The 21,739-nt window shown below is 39.7% G+C and overlaps 1 protein-coding gene and 1 non-coding gene across 12 annotated transcripts in view; both read right to left on the bottom strand.

Annotated features, from left to right (window-relative positions):
• LOC102079294 (polymeric immunoglobulin receptor) overlaps positions 1-5,808 on the bottom strand; it is a 93,051-nt gene extending 87,243 nt beyond the window's left edge. For 3 of the 11 annotated variants that reach the window (XM_019352961.2, XM_025902011.1, XM_019352965.2), the window contains exons 1-8: positions 4,593-4,922; positions 3,760-4,098; positions 3,592-3,673; positions 3,182-3,408; positions 1,817-1,871; positions 1,649-1,731; positions 1,432-1,475; positions 1,251-1,317 (exon numbers count right to left, since the gene is read on the bottom strand). In XM_019352961.2, the coding sequence (XP_019208506.1) occupies positions 1,251-1,317; positions 1,432-1,475; positions 1,649-1,731; positions 1,817-1,871; positions 3,182-3,408; positions 3,592-3,673; positions 3,760-4,098; positions 4,593-4,641 (946 nt within the window). In that variant the 5' untranslated portion in view covers positions 4,642-4,922. Of the gene's footprint in view, positions 1-1,250; positions 1,318-1,431; positions 1,476-1,648; positions 1,732-1,816; positions 1,872-3,181; positions 3,409-3,591; positions 3,674-3,759; positions 4,099-4,592; positions 4,933-5,689 lie in introns of those variants that run through there. The other 8 variants (XR_002058664.2, XM_019352968.2, XM_025901998.1 and 5 more) reach the window with 6 other exon arrangements.
• Positions 5,809-17,720: 11,912 nt separating this feature from the next.
• Positions 17,721-17,792, bottom strand: trnat-ugu (transfer RNA threonine (anticodon UGU)). Its single transcript has one exon. It is a non-coding gene; the product is annotated as a tRNA-Thr (tRNA).
• Positions 17,793-21,739: the final 3,947 nt, after the last annotated feature.

Here is a 21,739-nt window from a genome sequence, read left to right as displayed (position 1 = left end):
GGACTTTGAGTCCTCAGTACACCCTTATGAAGTCTGTTTCTGATTATTTTGTCTGCTAGAGGCCATTTTCTAGATCATTTTGAGGATCACCCTGTTCCTCCTTGCATAAAGGATACCAGTCCTGCTGATGGGTTAAGGGCCTCCTACAGCCCTGTTTAGCTCTCTGTTTAGCCCAGACATCAAAGGTGTGGGTCTCTATTTCCTTCTTTGATGTCGGAATGTACACAGTGTTGGTGATAGTTCCTCCTACGCTTCTGATTGGCCAGCCTTTGTATACAGACAAGATTATTATTAGCAAATACAGTACCAAAACCCCCTACTCAGTTGCATTAATAAGCAAAATAGACATTTCTCTCAGCAGTAGTAGAAACTAAAGCAGAGCCCAACTTAAACTATAGTGTCCATATACACCATCTGTGAAACACAAACACTTAAACCCCAAGTGAGTGTTCATTCTCTTCAGCTGCAACTTTGATTGGCAGATTCAATTCAATTTATTTTTAGTTATCTAGCTCCAAATCACAACACTCGCTTTGAGGTGTTATATATAACTACAAAAAGCTAACCCTGAACAAGAACTTTGCAGCAGTGGGAAGGAAAAACTCCCTTTTCCCTTTAACAGGTAGAAACCTCTGTCAGAATCAGGCTCAGGGAGGGGAAGACATCTGCACTGACCGGTTTGTTGAGCAAGACAGGACAAATTAAATACACAGTGAAGGAGGGCCAGAGATTAATAATGATGATTCAATGCAAAGTGGCATGTAAGCACGGAGAGAGTGAAAAAAGGTTAGTGAAGAAGAAACCATCAGTGCATCATGGGAAGCCCCAAACACTCTATAGGTCTATTGAAGTGTAACTAAAAAGGAACGTTTTACGCATAGATTACCATCTAAATGCTACTTTGCCATAAGACCCCTATAATGAGCAAAAAAGGTCACAGGTTGCAAAAATACATAGAGTCTGGTACATAAATAAAAAGTCACATATAATTATACACGTGTATTTTGATTAATTTTATTGAGTCTAAAATACTGAGTCTATATAAGCCAAGTCTATAATGTGCCAAATTTATATTGCAGGAAGCAGAACATATAGCTTTGTTCAGACATAATTTGGTTTGGTAAAAAAGATACTGGAACAAAGACCATATGTTCTGTGTAGCAAATTAATAGAAAAATTACATTCAGTTACAACGAGTAACAATTAACAATTCACAAAATGATCTTAGTAAGCAAGTAGGTTAATTGTACCCTTGTTGTCGATTTTAATAATGTGTTCCTTGCTTCGTTGCAGGTTTCTCATGCCCTTTGGATTATCCTGTAGTTGACAGAAAGGAGAATGAGTGATCTAATCATTACAAAAATATCCCTGATAATTGTGTTTCTTAAGGAGTGTAATAGATCAGAGATGGCCATGATAATGGGGGCTTACAGGGAATATCTCTTCTGTCTCCTTAAAGCGTGAAGAAGCCTTCTCTAGAAAGAATGCCCAAAATATAAACGCAAATTAGTAGTCAGATATATTTAATGCATTTTGTTATATCGTATAAATCTTTATTTATATATAGAATTTGTGGCTGATGCACGCACACACACACACACACACTTAATAATAATTTAAAATTCAAAGGAATATGAAGTTGCCTTACTGCGCAGTATCTTTCTTGCCAATACAGCCAAGCCCACTAGAAGCAGGAGAGACGAACACCCCACTATAGACTCCAACATGTAACTAGGAAGCAGGCACAAAGCAGACTGAGCAGACAATCCACCTTCGACATCCATTAAAGTGAAGATAAAAAAGTGCTGACTTTTACCGGTAATGGTACCAGGGCTGACTCGGAGTAGGTGGGGTTGTCACGGGCTCTGTTTCTGAAGGCAAAAATATTGTAGCGCTAAAAAAAATACTGTTACAACTCTGTAAATATGCTGTTATAGGTAAAGAGTGTTTCCAGCATCCTAACATCAATATTGTTCATAGGTGACTTTTAATAATCGATACCCTGAACAAGTAGAGACTTGAGAGCCTCTGCCATCTGTCACAAACACATATTGATCTTTAAAGCTGCTTCTTCCCATTTCAGTAGCTGCAAGGTGACATGGAGAAAATGCCAAGCAATCACACAAATACCTACAATGCATGATTTAAAATGCTAATAGGTTATGCAAATGATAAGCTGTAATCATTTATTTATCTTGGAAATTTGCTATTACTCTAACCTAAGAACACAGAGATGGTAAATATGCCTGTATTAGCATGTAAGGACTGTGAAACATGGGAAGGGTCTTAGTAGGTTTTCTTTCACTTAAAATAATGTTGTCTATAACACAAAATGACATTATGTGTGTTAAAATCATTTGCAACCAATGATACACAATAATGACACAATCTCAGACTATGTCTGTTTAGCATTTTTGCAATTTTTGGTTCGTTCTACAGTTAGGGGTAAATTTCATGTCAACGAGCTTTATCGGCCAAACATTCATTTCAAGCAATGATAAATATCATAGTTGTTTTTAATTAATTTTTAAAAAATCAACTGTTTCCATCATTTATTTTTTCCTGGCCATTTAGCTAAATGTCAAGTTTTGCTATTCAAATTAACACTAGGCTGCATTTAGAGGTGACATGTTAGCGAGGGCCTAAAACTAAAGAATTGCCCATTTGTTACCTGTCACCCTGTTTTCCTTGGATAACACATTCTATCTTGATTTAGACTTAGTCTAATTAATGCACCACATGCTGATTTTGAGAGAAGCACTTAATATTTATAGAAACAGAGAGAGAAAATAAAAATGTTTTTATCTGAATACAGGATTCTCTTTTCCTCTTAATGCATGCCGTCAGCTGTGTTGCTCCTATCAGTTGCATTTCTTTTACAGCCAACTGTGTTACATGTGATTTTTGTGTCATAAATCTTTTAAATGTTGGCTGAATAGCAATAAAAATATACGGGGTGCATTTCTAGAGAGGGAAGTTTAGAGTTATTCAACATAAGGATGTTGAATAACTCTAAACTCCCTGTGATGAAAAAAAATCATCCTTGATGATATCAGCACACAGAAAATCCATAATGAAGTTTAATTATCACAGTTTCGAGTCAGTTAGACAGCAAAGCTCAAAAGTATAATTTGTTATGTTTTTTATGTCCAAAAAAATGAAAGGCTCTTTATCAACTTACTAGTAGAGCCGTGTGGTCTGACCTGAACCTGTACATCTACTTGCTGCTGCCCTGCAGAACATAAATACCCGCCAGCATCGCTCATCTGCAGCTTCTTTAAGGTTACATTGAAAGCCCCAGTTATGTCATCGCTGATGGCCACTGAAGCATCTTCGTAACTCCCTTTAGAACCCGTCGACAGACAGGAGCTCGCGTCTCCTCTCCGACACCACTTCTTCTCACTTAGTCTGTTGACAGGCAGTCACAGGAGAGTCAGTGAATGCTCACTGTCCACCAGCGTTTGATACCAATGAAAGTTTCTGGACAAATTCCCACATTTACTGAAGTGTGATCAGTGCTTCTTTAAGGACAGTTCTAAGGGTTTTAAAGGATAAAATGTGGATAAAATCCTCCAAAGGAAAACCAAATACCTGAGTCTCAGAGTGTAAAGGCATTGAACCGTGAGACTACTTCCTTCTTCCCCACTCACAATTCTGTTCACAACTCTCACACCTGCAGAGATCATGAAAATGCAACAAACTTCTTTAAAACTGTGGGTCAATAAATGTTTATCATCTCAAAATTTCTCCATTACTCACCATGAAACACTTTCACTTCAGTGTTAGCAATGTCATCGGCCTGCCATTCGTTACCTATTATTACACCACACGAGTACCACCCAGAGTCCGTCTCTTTCAGGTTTTTCATGGTCACTGTGAACATGTACTTGCCCCGGTCGTCAGAAATGCTCACTTTGTCTTGATTGGCCGAGGAGGTCTCATCAGTTCGAGCCAAGATCTCGCAGAAAGTTGTCGTCCACCCATGACACCAGTATTTGACATGTTTATCATAGTGAGAACCATATCGACATTCGACAGTGAGGGATCCACCCTCCGGGCCAGTAAACTCCTTCTTAGTGCTCACCCAGCAGAGAACAGCTGACAAGAAGTGGAAATGATTAAATGTTAAACACCAATTTGAAATGAAACTTTTAGTCATGACACAACTTTAACAGAGCAGTTGCTCACATCGGACACCTGTTATCTATAAATAAAAGGTGTGGACTTTGGCAACACTTGCACCATAATAACCCGCTTCAGTTTCCTTTGGCTCATGTGATTAGGTAGAGGATCATCAGGGGGTCCTTTTGTCCCTCTTTGGGGGGAAACTCCCACTGGGTTTTAACAACCTTCTAGTCCGTCTTAAACGAACAGTTAATACTGAAAAGTCATAAAATTGTACAGAGAAGCAAGCCTAAGGAGTATCATACATTTTAACAAGAGTATTTGCCAAAAGCACAGCAGAGAAGTGAGGAGGAGGCGGCACACACATTAAATTATCTTTGTTTTTTCCAATTATGTGAACCTGAAAACAGCTTGAAAATCTTTTTGTCTGACTTCTCTAATCAAATGCACACAGTCACAGTGAATACCTGGGATCCATGGTATCAGGCTGAGCGTGAGTATAAAGAGTCGCTGCATGTTTCCTCTTCAAGTTTGACGCTTAACAAGAAAGTGTTCTGTGTTGTGCAAACACAGACTCCAGATTCCACCATATATCAATTTCCCTTTGTCATGTGACCAGTGGGCAGATTCAGATGCTTCAGATGTTAACTACATAAATGCCAGATTGTAATGACACTGTAATGAACACTTCTTTAGATTTGAATTAGAATTTGATGAATGTTGTGTTGATGTTCTGCTGATTATTTTAATAGCTTTTCTCTGATTTTTATGAAATCTTTGACTTTGTTTGCTTTTAATGTTTATAATGTCTCTTTATGATATGTCTAATGATAAGCAGCAATGCTTTTATAAAGATGTAACTCTGGTATCTCTAAAAGTTGATTCTGTTCATCTGGACATTAGTGTACTAACCTATTCCATATGTATCTGGTACACTAGCTGCACAGTGGCTCAGAGGAAAGCACTCCAAGGGGTCATTAACACTGCCCAAAAGGTCACTGGCTGCCCTCTCCCCACACTGGAAGATCTAAACAATACCCACTGTCTTAAAAAAGCTCAAAACATTATAAAAGATACCTCACATCCTGGGGACTCCGTGTTTGAACTGTACCAGCAGACGGTACAGTTGTTACTTTTGCAGTTGTTGCTTCTGCTACAAGACCTTTTATGGTCATTTATTTCTTAGAATCATTTGTGATGATCTCAGAAAGGAAAGTTTTAGCCAGTTTGACCTTGCCGGCAAAAAAACCCCTAAAATTCCCCAGTCTTTTCAAATCACCTTACACAGAGCACATCTGAATACTGCAAAAAAAAAGATGTCCATCACGCCACTCTTGTATGAATCTATGTGCTGACTGAAGCATGTATGTGGGAATTTTACATGTGTTATTACTGTACTCTTTGAATACTCAGGATTTAGCTTTGTGCAGCAAGCCGGCTATCTAAACAACTGTCCAATAAGTGGTGCACATGTGCTGTTCCTCTTTTGAATTAATTGATGCTGCTTGACCTGATCTGTTTCACAGTTTAAGAATTAAATAAAAAACTTTCTGCTCATACTTACAGCTTTTCTTCTGTAATGGAAGTTATCCAACCACTCCTGTGTTCTTACTGACAGCAGATCAGGTGACTCCTGCTGCATAAATTGGCATGAATAGATAACAGGACTAGCTGTTAAACAGGAAAATGTAACGTCACAACTGTTATTCAGCAGCCCGGCCCTCCCACTCCTGAGCCCTGCTCCGGTTTCTCTTTACTTCCTAGTCTTAAAAGGGCAACATTCTCAGCACAGCAGAGCTTTAGTTACATGCCACATGAGCATGCACGTTTAGCACATACTTTGTGTGCACAGGAGTGTGTAAAAATAGGTTTCATACTAGCAAGGAGTGTGTTTACCTCATGGGTGTGGTGTTTAAGTCCAATGGTTCAATGTTTTCCCCTCACGAAGGCCTTAGACAGCAGAATACTCTGAGGAATGCTGCAGAGCTTTGCACTGGTTAAAAGGACATGTTCAGCTTTCATAATCAAACTTGAATAAAAGCCATGAGGAAGAATAGATGGGCACAGGGAAGGCTGGCTGATATCATCTCTGAATGGAGCTACAGTAGCTGTTTCACACCCACTGGGGCTCTTAGATAAAAACTGGAGCCAAACTGGTTGGTTTGAGCTCATTTTCAGATTAGTGATCATGTGACTGGCGTGTGATGGAGTCTTTTCAAAGCGCTGGAAGTGTTGAGCTCTGACTTTAGAACAAATTTACTGAGTGGTAAAGTTTCATGAAGTTTCTTCTTCTACTCCATTTCAATTTTAACTCTATATTTATCCTACATATTTACACTTTACTATTTTAAATTGTTTCATACAGATGATAAGAAGTGATGAGTACATATCCCATATAAAATATTTTAAAAGTACAAGGTACAGCTGCAAAGTATTGTGTTAAATCCTCCCAATTCTTTTGATCTTTGGGCTGAAGGAACAACAATACTCGGTGTATAAATGCTCAATCAACAATCTTTTATTCCATACAATTCTCATTATTCCATACGACACTTTTGAGCATAAACCATCCGGAGGGGAGATGAGCGCGGAAGGGTGTCCGCCTGATCTCGAAGTGTCTGAGCGTTCCTCAGATTCTTATACCTTCAGCCCCCCCTCCACCTTGTCATAAAACCTAAACATTCACATTCTTTCTCTCTCCGTGAGCCTAAGTTATGACCTTGGCTTCCTGTGCAGTATGTTCTGTTTTTTTCTAATCAGACAAATAAGGCTCTCAAATCAGACTCTCTAAAAACAGTATTTCTTATACCTCAGCAGTATAATGCATCATAAAACAATATCAGGGCTCGCAAAATCGCTAGCCTGACGTCCCGGGGCTAGCGAACTTTCCAGTCGGGCTACCAAAATCTATCTCAGCCCCAGTGGCGGTCCTAGCCTGTTTGGCGCCCCGGGCGAACACACCCTCTGGCTTTTTTCTATTGATTATTGAGAAGGGTATGAATAATTCTGGACATGATACTTTTTGCTAAAATATAAATAAAACCTGAGAAATATTTTTTTCCACAATGATGCCTCTTGTACATTGTCTTATTATCTTTGGGGAGACACCTGTGTCATTTCTGCTCAAAAAAGAACTTGCTTGTTGAACAAAAGTAACTTTAAGTCAAAATTCGGCAGGGGTATGAATAATTATGGGCTTAACTGTATATGACCCTATATATGAAGAGAGAGAGAGTATGCATAGTATGCAAACGGCTACCAGACATCATAATTCGTCATATAATGGGAACAGGACAAATCAACAATTGACACTGACTAATTAATATTATATTATTGTATATATTGTTTGGAGTTTAGTCTCTTACTGTTACTATTTTTACCATTTCTTCTTGGAGCAACTGTAACCCACATAATTTCCTTAGGGATTAAGAAAGTATTCTGATTCTTCATGTTTTAGGATACATGACCTGCCATTATCCAATGACACATCTGCTTACCTGTATCTTTTGCTCGTTTCTCCTTGTAGGAGCCATAATTAAATGTATTGAATTTTAATGATCACTGGGTTTTCATTTGTTTGGCTATGGTGATGTGTAACGAGAGTCACGTGGGACATTAAGAGGGCGTTGTCAGTCTGTCTTTCACTGGTTTGATTTTGACAGAGAGGAGGGCTGGGTAGCTGTAGTTTTTGTTGAATGCAGCACAACGAGTTTCCCCTTGTTGCATTAGAGCTGTGATGTTTTAAGAGTTTGAATCGCGAGCTGATCACATTGCTCTGTAAACTTTTCAAGCACTTTAATAAACAAGCAAGCAATTCCACCTCTCGCATTATTGCGTAAAGTTGACAGCGCGTCAGGCAAATAGGCAGGCTCAGTCCCCGGCCTCTAGCGACTGTGGAAGTCGCTACACTCCTCTTCTTTTCTCTTTTTTTTAAACTTTAAAAACGGGTTGTGTGTGAGACTTTAAATCAACAAAATATAAAATATACATTTTAAATTGTTATTGATCCCTTTACCCCGAGTCCTAAAGTGTATATTTATTTTCTTACTCTTCTTATATTTGTTGTTTGTTTACTTGCACTGCTGTAACTGGAGCCTCGTCGTCTCGTCTCTCTGTATACTGGACTGTATGTAGCGGAGATGACAATAAAGTTTACTTTGACTTCAGCAGCGAGCAGGCGCACCGAGGGCTCTCGCGCTCACTTTTCGCCTATAGAATTTCAAAAAAATATCGGTGCAAATTATAAGTCTGTATCATAATGTCTGCTGTTTTCGTGTTGTTGGTTTGTTTTTATTTTGTTTTATTTTGCAAGTTGGTTATTAGATGTTGCTCCAGCCACCCAGAGAATCCCCCGCCGCCCCGCCCTCTCCTCCCTGTGCCGCAAGCAGCAGGCGCACCTCGCAAACGGAGGGCGCCCTTACTCCCAGCAAATGGGCGATAGAAAACCGATCGGTGCCTATGCCATTCCCAATATGCGCTGGCATGATGTCGGGGCAGCATGAATACGAGCAATTTTTTTTTTTTTTTTTTTTTTGCCGATGCCCGTGATGCCGCCCCGGGCAACCGCCCGTGTCGCCCGTATCTAAAACCGCTACTGCTCAGCCCTGCCCGTCGGGCTATCATAGGAAGGAAAAATATATGTCATTGCTTTTGCATTCTTTCGGAAATGTAGCTGAGTAATTGTGTCATTGGCATCGGGGAACCACTGTCAATATGTGACATAGTGAAATCGCGTTTGAATTTGCGCTTGTTTTTTGCTTTCACTTTGCGATCGCGCGGACTGTGTGTAGAGAGCTGCAGCACTGATTGGTGAGTGACAATTAATTGCGCACCAATTGCTCTGACATCGTCTTATCACTCATTAGCTTACTATTCAAACCTGACAAGTGAAATCTCCCACAGCAAGCTTAAACATGTGAGAGGTTGATCGCGCAGAGAATCGCTGAGCGCTATGTGAGTGCGTGTGTAAAAGCAGCAGGATATATATTTTAGTTCTGCTGAGCCAAATAAGACAAGTCAGGGTGAAGAAGTGACCGCCAAAGAAAAGCCTACCACAAAACGGAAAAGTTATGACAAATCAGACTATGAGGCAAAAAGAAAGTGCAGCTTTATGGTTTCATGGACAAAAGAATTTCTGTGGCTGGAATATGACAAGCTAAATAACCAGGGGTGCACATAAGTGGTCCGCAGCTGTCAAAATAAAAAAAACGCGCACCAGATAAGAAGTTGCAACGCGCGTTTGCGTACATAAGATTTTCTGGAGGAGGACAGACATTTGTTTAGAACTCTTAAAGATGAAGAAGCAAGCTCCTTTAAGCAATTACTTTGCTGTTCCTCCACCTCCAAAGAAACGTCAGAAGGAGTCCGAACCGCAAAAGAAGCGCGTATACTCGGAAAAGTGGTTGCAGGAGGTGAGCTGGCTTCAAACAAGTGATGAACGCACAGAGATGTGGTGCAGAATATGCCGTGAAAATCCCACTCTAGCGGACAAAAACAGTGCCTTTAATATGTACGCAAACGCGCGTTGCAACTTCTTATCTGGTGCGCGTCTTTTATTTTGACAGCAAATGCGCACCTGCGGACCACTTATGTGCACCCCTGTAAATAACATAATGTTCTGCCGGGTGTGTTGTTGGTTTTCCCTCGATTTCTGAGTCGACAAGCGCCTTTGTTACTGGGACCAGTAATTTTAAGAAAGACCCCCATTAGAACCCGTGAGAAATGCAAGAAATGCTTGCCTCCACCAGTGTATGAATGTGAGCGTGAATGAATAATGGCATTGTAAAGCGCTTTGGGTGCCTTGAAAAGCGCTATATAAATCCAATGCATTATTATTATTATTATTATTATTAATAATAATAATAATATTATTATTATTAAAATTTAGCAGTCTTTGCAAACTTCAAAAAAAAATGTCCTAGATCTTGGTTTCACTTATCTCTTACCCGTGACTTCAGTGGAAATTTCAAATTCAGGATCTGACACAGACTGATTCATGGTCTACACAGTTCTTACAAGTTCATAGAAATTTCTGTTCAATTAGAACCAAGTATTTGAGTTGATGATTGTAATTTTTATACAATGTTGTAATTTGTGTTTCAACAATTTTTGATTAATGTTTTGTTTCCGAAACAAAACATCAATCAAAAAATTGCTCTCTTTTTTTATTCGGGCTACTTAAATTTATTTTGGGCTACCACAAACTGAAGAGTGCCTGCCCGAAGGGCTACCAGGGATTTTGAAATTTTGCGAGCCCTGAATATCATTCATTCACAATAAATCAGCAGTCTAATGTAATACAAATCAGTTTAATAAATCTAATAGTTATCACCTTCTTCTAATTCAGAAGTATAATGCAAACTAAAACTACATAATGATTATACTCTCTATAATAAGAAGTATGATGCGGCTTACAGCAGTATAATGATTCACTCATTTCGATTACAGGCATAGGATAACATATGATAGAATACAGGGAGTGCAGAATTATTAGGCAAGTTGTATTTTTGAGGAATAATCTTATTATTGAACAACAACCATGTTCTCAGTGAACCCAAAAAACTCATTAATATCAAAGCTGAATGTTTTTGGAAGTAGTTTTTAGTTTGTTTTTAGTTTTAGCTATTTTAGGGGGATATCTGTGTGTGCAGGTGACTATTACTGTGCAGAATTATTAGGCAACTTAACAAAAAACAAATATATACCCATTTCAATTATTTATTTTTACCAGTGAAACCAATATAACATCTCCACATTCACAAATATACATTTCTGACATTCAAAAACAAAACAAAAACAAATCAGCGACCAATATAGCCACCTTTCTTTGCAAGGACACTCAAAAGCCTGCCATCCATGGATTCTGTCAGTGTTTTGATCTGTTCACCATCAACATTGCGTGCAGCAGCAACCACAGCCTCCCAGACACTGTTCAGAGAGGTGTACTGTTTTCCCTCCTTGTAAATCTCACATTTGATGATGGACCACAGGTTCTCAATGGGGTTCAGATCAGGTGAACAAGGAGGCCATGTCATTAGTTTTTCTTCTTTTATACCCTTTCTTGCCAGCCACGCTGTGGAGTACTTGGGCGCGTGTGATGGAGCATTGTCCTGCATGAAAATCACGTTTTTCTTGAAGGATGCAGACTTCTTCCTGTACCACTGCTTGAAGAAAGTGTCTTCCAGAAACTGGCAGTAGGACTGGGAGTTGAGCTTGACTCCATCCTCAACCCGAAAAGGCCCCACAAGCTCATCTTTGATGATACCAGCCCAAACCAGTACTCCACCTCCACCTTGCTGGCGTCTGAGTCGGACTGGAGCTCTCTGCCCTTTACCAATCCAGCCACGGGCCCATCCATCTGGCCCATCAAGACTCACTCTCATTTCATCAGTCCATAAAACCTTAGAAAAATCAGTCTTGAGATATTTCTTGGCCCAGTCTTGACGTTTCAGCTTGTGTGTCTTGTTCAGTGGTGGTCGTCTTTCAGCCTTTCTTACCTTGGCCATGTCTCTGAGTATTGCACACCTTGTGCTTTTGGGCACTCCAGTGATGTTGCAGCTCTGAAATATGGCCAAACTGGTGGCAAGTGGCATCTTGGCAGCTGCACGCTTGACTTTTCTCAGTTCATGGGCAGTTATTTTGCGCCTTGGTTTTTCCACACGCTTCTTGCGACCCTGTTGACTATTTTGAATGAAACGCTTGATTGTTCGATGATCACGCTTCAGAAGCTTTGCAATTTTAAGACTGCTGCATCCCTCTGCAAGATATCTCACTATTTTTGACTTTTCTGAGCCTGTCAAGTCCTTCTTTTGACCCATTTTGCCAAAGGAAAGGAAGTTGCCTAATAATTATGCACACCTGATATAGGGTGTTGATGTCATTAGACCACACCCCTTCTCATTACAGAGATGCACATCACCTAATATGCTTAATTGGTAGTAGGCTTTCGAGCCTATACAGCTTGGAGTAAGACAACATGCATGAAGAGGATGATGTGGACAAAATACTCATTTGCCTAATAATTCTGCACTCCCTGTAGATACAATGAGAGCTAGTCAAGAACCTGACCTGTTAAAACAACTGAGTCATGAAGCCTTTGAATAAAAATGTCATGATGCACGGAGTCAAAAGCAGCAATGAGATCACCCAAGAATGAGAATGAGACTTTCTGTGAATCACTTTTGATCTTTAGGTCACTGACCTGTTTCTGTGCTATGATTCAATCTGAACCCTAACTGGCACTTATAAAGTCAATAAGTTGAAAATTGCTTATTTAGTTGTTTGTAAACATTTTTCAAATGTTTCACTGAGGAATGGCCGATTAGAAATAGGTTTATAATTACTAATTACAAATAAATCTAGGCTGAGATTGCAGCACATTTGAGAGAAACAGTGAATGCAGCCTGGTTCTGCTGGAAGTTTCTTCCTGTTACAAGGCAGTTTTTCCTTCCCACTGTTGCCAAGTGCTAAAAGGTGGGGTTGTCTGATTGTCTGGTTTTTTTCTGCACTATTTTCTCTGTACTATTGTAGGGCCTTTACCTTACAGTATAATGTACAATATAATAATAGGCGCCTTGAGGTGACTGTTGTTGTGATTTGGAGCAATATAAATAAAACTTAATGGAATTGAACTGAGTAGGTTTGAAAAGTTTGGTGGGGATCAGCATTAACCGAAATCAGAAAAAGGTTGTGTCCACACTGGACTCAAAATACACCCATGTATATACGGTTTCACATTCAATAAGAAAAAAACATAATTGATGCCTTCTGTCTCAATGTGACTATTTACCTGCATGCAAAGCACACGCAGAAGCTTGTGCTGCTGTCATTTACGTGCCTGCAGGCGTGCTCACATCAACTACTGCTGACAGAAAACATTTCATGACTACATATCATGAGTTGTGTAGCCTACAGCAGTCATGCCACACCCATATTAAAACCATTTAAAATCCTCTTTTTTCAGATGTCATCCACATTACCATAAATGTATAAGAGTTGGACTAGACGTTTGGACCTCCTGGTGTCTGTCCTGTTACGGAATATGTTTGAAGTTGATAAAAAAATTTAAATATCATAATTTGCAAAACCTTGAGGGAGTCACAGCTCCTTTTTATCTCTCTCTCTTCTGTTAGGCAAAGCATTTCAGTGGAAGGTTTATCACTTCATATGACATGTGAAAATTAAGTGAGAGAGAAGTAACACCACTTGATGCTCAAGACCTTAAAGATACAAAAATAAGAATAAAATATTGAATATAAAGCTCATTACACTTTAAGTAAGAAAGCACACTTATAAATGTTAAATACAGATAGATTTCCTCTCAAAGGTCACATTTATTGTGCTTTCCTCCTTTCATTCAAAAGGTCACAGAAAACAGACACTGAAAGAAAATATTTATCATTACAGAGAATTATTATTATTGAGAACGCAACAACAAACAAAGCAAGTAAATAACCAAAGGTTGTGTTTGAACCAAGGTTCAAACACAACACATGTAATGACATCATTTAAAAACAGGGCTCCTGCACACCTACTGGTCTAACAGAGCTAAGGCTGCTGACTGCATCTTATGGGGTCAACATCTCTGCTTTGTAGTTTTAAACACACACAGTGTCAGCTTGCTGCGATAATAAATGTGTGGAAGACTTTTTTCAGGTGTTGGCTTCAAATTTTGAATTCAAATCCAAAACTGGCAAATTTTTAATCTACTGGCTCAGCAGTCCAGTTCGCCGTTACAATAGCACAACTGCTTTGGTATACAAAACAAGTAGTTCATTGCTCATTATTGCTGAACCACAGCTAATGAGTCCATTTGAATACGAACATTTTAAGCAAAACCAAAGCTATGAAAACATTGCTCAATTATAGCTTGTTAAACACCTAAAGCACAGCTCCAGCAGAGACATGATCAGGTTTAGCAAAGCGTCCATGCAGGGAGTGAAATACTGTGCCTGTTCTCGATTAAGTTTTTTGAATATTGTCTAATTTATTTATTTTTTTAATATGCATTTATACAAAAGGAAAAAGTACCCAGATGTCAGCAAACTATTTGCTTCAGGCATGAAACTTTGCATGTGTTTGCATGGCTGAACGCAGCTCTGCACCACAATCTATGACCTCATACCTCTGCTTTGATCGCTTTTTGCCTATCAAGATTCTTCATAAAGGGTTCAAATGACTCAGTCAGATCTGCAGTTTGAAGAAAGAAAATAAACAAATGAACACGCTATCACTCCAGCTTCAGCTCCGAGTTCAACACAAGGTGATTTAAAACCTTTAAGCACTGCATACATCACTGAGCATAGGCTGTACCTAGTGATGGTGAGATGAAGCCTCGTGATGAACTGAAGCTTTCCATCCAACTGGTCGACTCATGGTTTGAATTCATTGATTCATTTGCTCTTCTGCGCCATCAAGTGGACGATTCAAGTGAAACAGGCTCAATGATTATAATGATGTGATGTGTAAACCTCTAAACTGAATAAATAAATTGTTTTCATGGTTATTTATCCCGAATATTGTCTCAGTATGTCTGATACGAAAGAGAAAGTGGAAACTATCAGGAGTTTTGGTATGATTGTCTAACTGTGCAATCATGATTATGTACATCTGGATAAGGCAGAACGTTGTCACTCCTGAGGCGTAACATCCCGACGTTTTGTCACGTCCCGCGGCGTTCCTGGGGAACGCGAAAGGTGACCTTCCGCGTTCTTATGGTAAGCGGTGGGTTATGGATGAAATCCAGTGGAATGACGGTCCCGCGGTAATAGACGTTCCAGCCCTGTATTCCAGCCCTAAGCCTACCCTACCTTTAATCAGCACTTTAATGACGTTAAATAGTGTTTTCCCAAGCGATTTTAAGAAAAAGAGCAAACATGTGTAGATTGATTCCAAACGGTTCTCATATTTCCTCATTTTTCCGATCTCGTCATTTAGGAACGTGTTGGGTGCCCGAAAACGTAATATGTTGACGATTTGTCACCTGGCGTAAACCAGTGGTTCCCAAACTTTTTTTTGCCAGGCCCCCCTTTTTTACAAGAGAAATGTTCGCCCCCCCCACACACACACACACACAAACACATCCTCCAAACACACACACCCATTTTGTTTACAAACTCCATTGCGGTTTATTTCACACCTCAAACATTTAGTAAACAATTAAGCAAATACAAGTAAACGGCAATAAATTACAGGTGGTAATAAAATACACTACTAACTCGCTGCGTCCACACTTACACGGGTATTTTTGAAAACTCAGCTGTTTCTATGCGTTTGGGCCTTTCGTCAACACGTAAACGGCGTTGCGATTCACCGAAAACGGAGATTATTTAAAACTCCTTTTTTGCGTTTATGTGTGGACGAGGATTACAGAGTTCGTCACGCAACGTCAAAGGTATGTGCCTCTATTCACGTCACGCTGTGCGCCACGTTATTGTTTACATGAGATGAATTGCAGAATGGCAGATAGAGACAAAATACTGTTAATCTGACTATCTGCAGGTTTTACACGCTTACATACACACACGCAGTTACTGTCCCTCCATTTAGAAAGGCAGAGGCGTCACGGTGTAATTATTTTACGTGTAGTTGTTTTTTTCCTGTGTAATAATATTCAACATTGCTATCAATACATTTTTCAAAAAATGCCTCTCTGTGCAAAATGGGTTCAAAAACAAAAACAGCTGTGGGATACTGTTTATCCGTGATTTGAACCGGGGGAACAAATTACGGCAGGATCAGCCTGATATTATTTGTATCCCACTGTAACTTTACTGCATAAAGAGCTAACATCTCCAAAATGTCAGGAGTAGTTAGTTATTACAAGAAGTGTTTGTGAACTAAAAATCAAGAATGTGGGATACTGTTTGTCCGTGATTTGGGAGCCCAGCGCTGCTCCCGACGCAGGGAAACTAATTTTGCAGGGGAGGCCTACCTTGGCACTTGTGCAGGTGAAGCCAAAGGGAAGATATGCTTCACCATATTTTCCTGTCTTTGGCTTGGAAGGAAGTTGGTTTGGAAACATATTTGGCGATGCTTCATCTCCTGCTTTGCGTTTGTGTGGGAGCCCCGTCAAAAACCTGTCCACAGTGTCCAAGCGCTCTTTTTTTTTTTTTTTTTTTTCATACCGCGCCCCCCCTGCAATGGCTCTGCGCCCCCCCTAGGGGGCGGGCCCCACACTTTGGGAACCTCTGGCGTAAACTTTTACGCTTTGGGAGTGAGATCGTGTTGGATAATGACAGAAACTAGTGTGTGGAGCTTCACTCTTTAATAAACTAAAAGACAGAAATCAGATTATAGGAATCTGTGGTGTTGTTTTTTTATATTATGGTACTTATCATTACTTATCAGGGCGATCATGGCTCAAGAGTTCGCCTTGTAATCGGAAGGTTGCCGGTTCGAGCCCCGGCTTGGACAGTCTCAGTCGTTGTGTCCTTGGGCAAGACACTTCACCCGTTGCCTACTGGTGGTGGTCAGAGGGCCCGGTGGCGCCAGTGTCCGGCAGCCTCGCCTCTGTCAGTGCGCCCCAGGGTGGCTGTGGCTACAATGTAGCTTGCCATCACCAGTGTGTGAATGGGTGGATGACTGGATATGTAAAGCGCTTTGAGGTCCTTAGGGACTATTAAAGCGCTATATAAATACAGGCCATTTGTGATATACTGTGTGGATACTTTATTAGGAGAGATGAGATCAAAATGTTGCCAGACAGGGGAAAATCTTCTCTTCCTTGCTGGTTCCATCAAGTAGAAATGCTCAAGTAACTATGTAACACGTACGTAATCCAATTCCACAACACGATGTGATTTGGGAATCAGCTGATTTGCTGCACATTTTATTTCAAATCTGGCGTGAACCGGCATCACTAATGTTGTCAGGTGAGTCCATAAATAGAATCCATGACACGGAGCAGGTCACGTGTACTGACAATGCCGTGTGGACACAGACGCAGATATGCGAGGTCTTCTCGCCCCGTTCGCAGACGCAGGAGACCCCACAAGGCCTTCGGTGTCCCCAGACGTGGGAGAAGATACCGTCACAGACAGACAATCTCAATAAACATGTAGCACGAGCATTTAAACTATTGTCCAATTAACTTTTTTTTAGATGAGTGTTTGTATGTTCTTGTTAACAGTAATGTGTACAAACTCTGTACATCCCAAAACTTGTTGTTAGTTTTTTGTGTGTTTGTTTTTTAGAAATATAGAAAAAGTGTTTGGGTGAACAGTTACAAAAATGATCGTCCCACTGGAAGACTCTCCTTTCCGTTTATTGTATAAAACATTTTTTTAATGTTAATATTAAGATCAATATGAATTATCAGTGTAAATATGCATTTGTAAATGTCTCCTGTTGTCAGATATCCTGTTTGGATCGTCCACTTTGACTCCTCATAACGTGTGTTATATTCTGTTAAATATATAAACCTGTGAGTAAAGCGCCAACAACAGTGATGTTGTGGCACCAGAGTCATGTCTAAAGCTCTGTTCAGTGTTTCTGGTTATTGGGAGCAGAGTGTTTGCCCCACTCAAAGCAACTTGTTCACCCAAGCATAGAATCAAATAGGTTTTTAATTACTGTGGGATTTCAGCTCGTACTAAAGGCACGGATGGGGATTGAACCCATGATCTCTGGTTTACAAGACCAACACCTTGCCACTTGGCCACCATGCCACACCTGCAGGTTTTTGTCTATACTATGAGGGGCCGTACAAGCCAAAATTCATTCTTTCACTCTCACACACATACATTCTTCTTTCACACACATATATTTTCACTCTCACACACATATATTTTCACTCTCACATACATATATTTTCACTCTCACACACATATATTTTCACTCTCACACACATACATTCTTCTTTCACACACATATATTTTCACTCTCACATACATATATTTTCACTCTCACATACATACATTTTCATTTATGCATTCCTACATTTTGCTCTCATTTACATGCATTCAATATGCATTTAATCTCACAAATAATATATGTATGTAAGAAGAGAATGCATACATGTCAGAAGAAAATATATGTATGCAAGAGAATAATGTATGTGAATGAAAGAGTATAGTGGAAACGGAAGGAGTTTAATGGAAACGGAAGGCTGGGTGTCTGTACCGCTGTGATTGGCTGAGAAGCACGCGCGGGTCACTTTCAAGTGTCTGACAGCATTGAGGGGGGAGAAGAAACTCGAGTTCTTCAGCAAGCTATCGGGGTGTTAAGAAATATTTTATCATCTCCTGAAACGGTCACATCGTTGTCCTCGTCACTTGATCGAGATGGGACGGGCTCAACTTTTTTTTTTACGTGCGCTCAGAATAGTGGCACAAAAATAACGCCATAGTTACCCACCAGCTGACCGGGTGGTCACTCGGGTTAAACATAATATATAAAGCTCAACTGACAAAAAAATCACCGACTACACCACCAGGTATTATAGGAAAAACCATAAAGCCTTTGAACTAAAACAAACGCTGTTGTGACAGTGATGTACACTGTCTTGTTGGTATATATGCATGATTTGTATCACCTTCATGTTTCCAAACCGATACCATGAGCAGCAGTTTTTACAGCTCTGGCTCCAGCAAACATCAGCTGATACTAGAAATTAATTTTAAATAAATTCTAACAGCTTATCAAGCTTGAACGTGCTGCTGTTGTTTAGCGCGACACCCGCTGGTTTCCTCTTTCTGGCGCAAAGTGGGAGATAAACAAACAAGAAAGACGATCAGCTGATCATTGATCGGTTTCATGATTGAAGTAGCAACAGGAGAGGGAGGGAGGGAGAGAGAATGAGGGGAGAAGAGGCAGCTGTGCAACGTAAAGACAGAATAACTCCAGCTTTGTCTTTTTTCATTCTAGCTGAAGTACGGGACTAATCGCGTTCTTTTTCCTCTCAATACGGATGTATTGTAATTGGTCCAGCCCAGAGTTGATCATGACCAATTGGCTAATCCACCACCTTTCATTGTTTATACCATTACAAAAACAAACAAACATAAGAATGAAAAATCACCATCTGTTATATTGTGGTTTTGTGGCACAATATAACAGCGTACACAAAGAGTTGAGCGCGCACGGGCAGAAATGTTGAGAGCGTGAGCGCAAATACAAAAACTGAGCGAGAGGGGCTGCTATTGTGTGTGTGTATGGATAATAGCAAACACTGAAATACATTTTTTGCACGCGGCAATGAATTTTGTTCGCTCAAATTCAGCTTTTCTTCGCTCAAAATAAATTTCTCCTCAAAATGCAACACTTGCACCTGCAAACTATTTTTTACGTGCGCTCAAATTTTTTTTACGTGCGCTCAGAATAGTGGGACAAAAATAAGGCCATAGGTAACAGGCATCTCCGAAAATGTTAGAGCACTTATGGAAATATGTGATGTCTTGATGAATCAAGCAGATATTTGAAGTTTACACAACACCATTCTTGCATGAAAATATCTTAAAAGTTTATTTTGTGACCTATGGCGTTATTTTTGTGCCACAAAACCAGCCAATCACAGACTTGGATGCAAAAATATCTGATTGGCTGTTCTGGTCTCCAATCAGCTCGAAATGACGAAATGCAATATCCCAGAATCCATTTCGTCCAAAACTCAAACGAGGCAGTGGCAGAGAAGCACAGAGTGGCGGAGTTTGAAATATTACTCTTTCTGGGTTACTGTGGCGTTATTTTTGTGCCATTATTCTGAGCGCACGTAAAAAAAAAAGTTGAGCCCGTCCCATCTCGATCAAGTGACGAGGACAACGATGTGACCGTTTCAGGAGATGATAAAATATTTCTTAACACCCCGATAGCTTGCTGAAGAACTCGAGTTTCTTCTCCCCCCTCAATGCTGTCAGACACTTGAAAGTGACCCGCGCGTGCTTCTCAGCCAATCACAGCGGTACAGACACCCAGCCTTCCGTTTCCACTATACTGTTTCATTCACATACATATATTTTCTTCTGACATGTATGCATTCTCTGCTTACATACATATATTATTTGTGAGATTAAATGCATATTGAATGCATGTAAATGAGAGCAAAATGTAGGAATGCATAAATGAAAATGTATGTATGTTAGAGTGAAAATATATGTATGTGAGAGTGAAAATGTATATGTGTGTGAAAGAAGAATGTATGTGTGTGAGAGTGAAAATATATATGTGTGTGAAAGAAGAATGTATGTGTGTGAGAGTGAAAATATATGTGTGTGAGAGTGAAAATATATGTATGTGAGAGTGAAAATATATGTGTGTGTGAAAGAAGAATGTATGTGTGTGAGAGTGAAAATATATGTATGTGAGAGTGAAAATATATATGTGTGTGAAAGAAGAATGTATGTGTGTGAGAGTGAAAATGTATGTGTGTGAGAGTGAAAATGTATGTATGTGAGAGTGAAAATATATATGTGTGTGAAAGAAGAACAGGCATCTCCGAAAATGTTAGAGCACTTATGGAAATATGTGAAAATATATGTATGTGAGAGTGAAAGAATGAATTTTGGCTTGTACGGCCCCTCATACTATACTGTAACATCACGTTCCTCTTGAATTGTTCAATTAACGTTGATGAACATGTTATCCCAATAATCATTTATTCATTGACTTTGATTTTGCAAGTTTTTTGAAAACATATACTTCAACCTGTATAAGAGGGGGGAAAGAGAAAAACCAAGAAAACTGCTGGTGTGCACCCCTCCCCTTAAAAGTCTAAGAAAAGGAAAGAGAAACCAAGAGAAGAAACACAAAAACAGGCAAATACAGATTAACATCACATTCCTCTCGAATTGTTCAATTAACGTTGATGAACATGTTATCCCAATAATCATTTATTCATTTACTTTTTTTACATTTAAGGTTATTCAGTTCAGATACTGGCATTCGGCCTGGGTGTCTGATGATTTCTTAACAAAAATAATTCAATTCTGATTTACAAGGTCCTGATTCAAGATTGATTTCAATTGAATTTAGACTCTGTCAGAAATATTATAATTATGATCATTTATCTTGGATATGTACTGTCCAAAGAAACCTTATTATGATTTCTGTGACACTTTCTGTGTCAGACTAATTTGAACAATTAATTAAAAATTAATAAAAAATATTTAAAAAAATAAATGTTTCATTGTTTCATATAGATTTCAAATAACATACCGTTCTGGGAACTAATTAGATTTTACAATGCAACAGCTACAGTCACCCTGGGGAAATCGAGCGAGGGCAACCATCAGGGCCTAGCTGGGTCCGGACCGGTTGGTCCAGTGGTTTGTAGAAAAATCTCATCAAACTGTGTGTCATTGATAACAATCACACACAAACCAACAACAAGTATTGGGATGTAAAGTTTGCACAAATTACTGTTAAATGGAACACAGTTACAGATTGACTTCTCCCATTATTCTTTACAAACTGTTATGGCCCTGGCCATATTTTGATTTGGTGGCTGGGTTTCTTTGTGTCTGTGTCTTTAAGTCTTTGCAGGTCCCTGAGTGGATGAGCTGGCGGCTGATTGGTCCCCTGATCATGTGGCTACATTCAAATCCCTCACCAGCAGTTGTCCCGGGGGCAGCCACTGACAGCAGCAGCAGCAGACCTGACCCTGGCCTCCAAAACCCAT

The sequence above is a fragment of the Oreochromis niloticus genome, linkage group LG3, assembly GCF_001858045.2.
Source record: "Oreochromis niloticus isolate F11D_XX linkage group LG3, O_niloticus_UMD_NMBU, whole genome shotgun sequence".
Taxonomy (NCBI): Eukaryota; Metazoa; Chordata; class Actinopteri; order Cichliformes; family Cichlidae; genus Oreochromis; species Oreochromis niloticus.
Note: the sequence above shows the minus strand (reverse complement) of the source record. Positions and strands in the feature narration are given on the sequence as shown.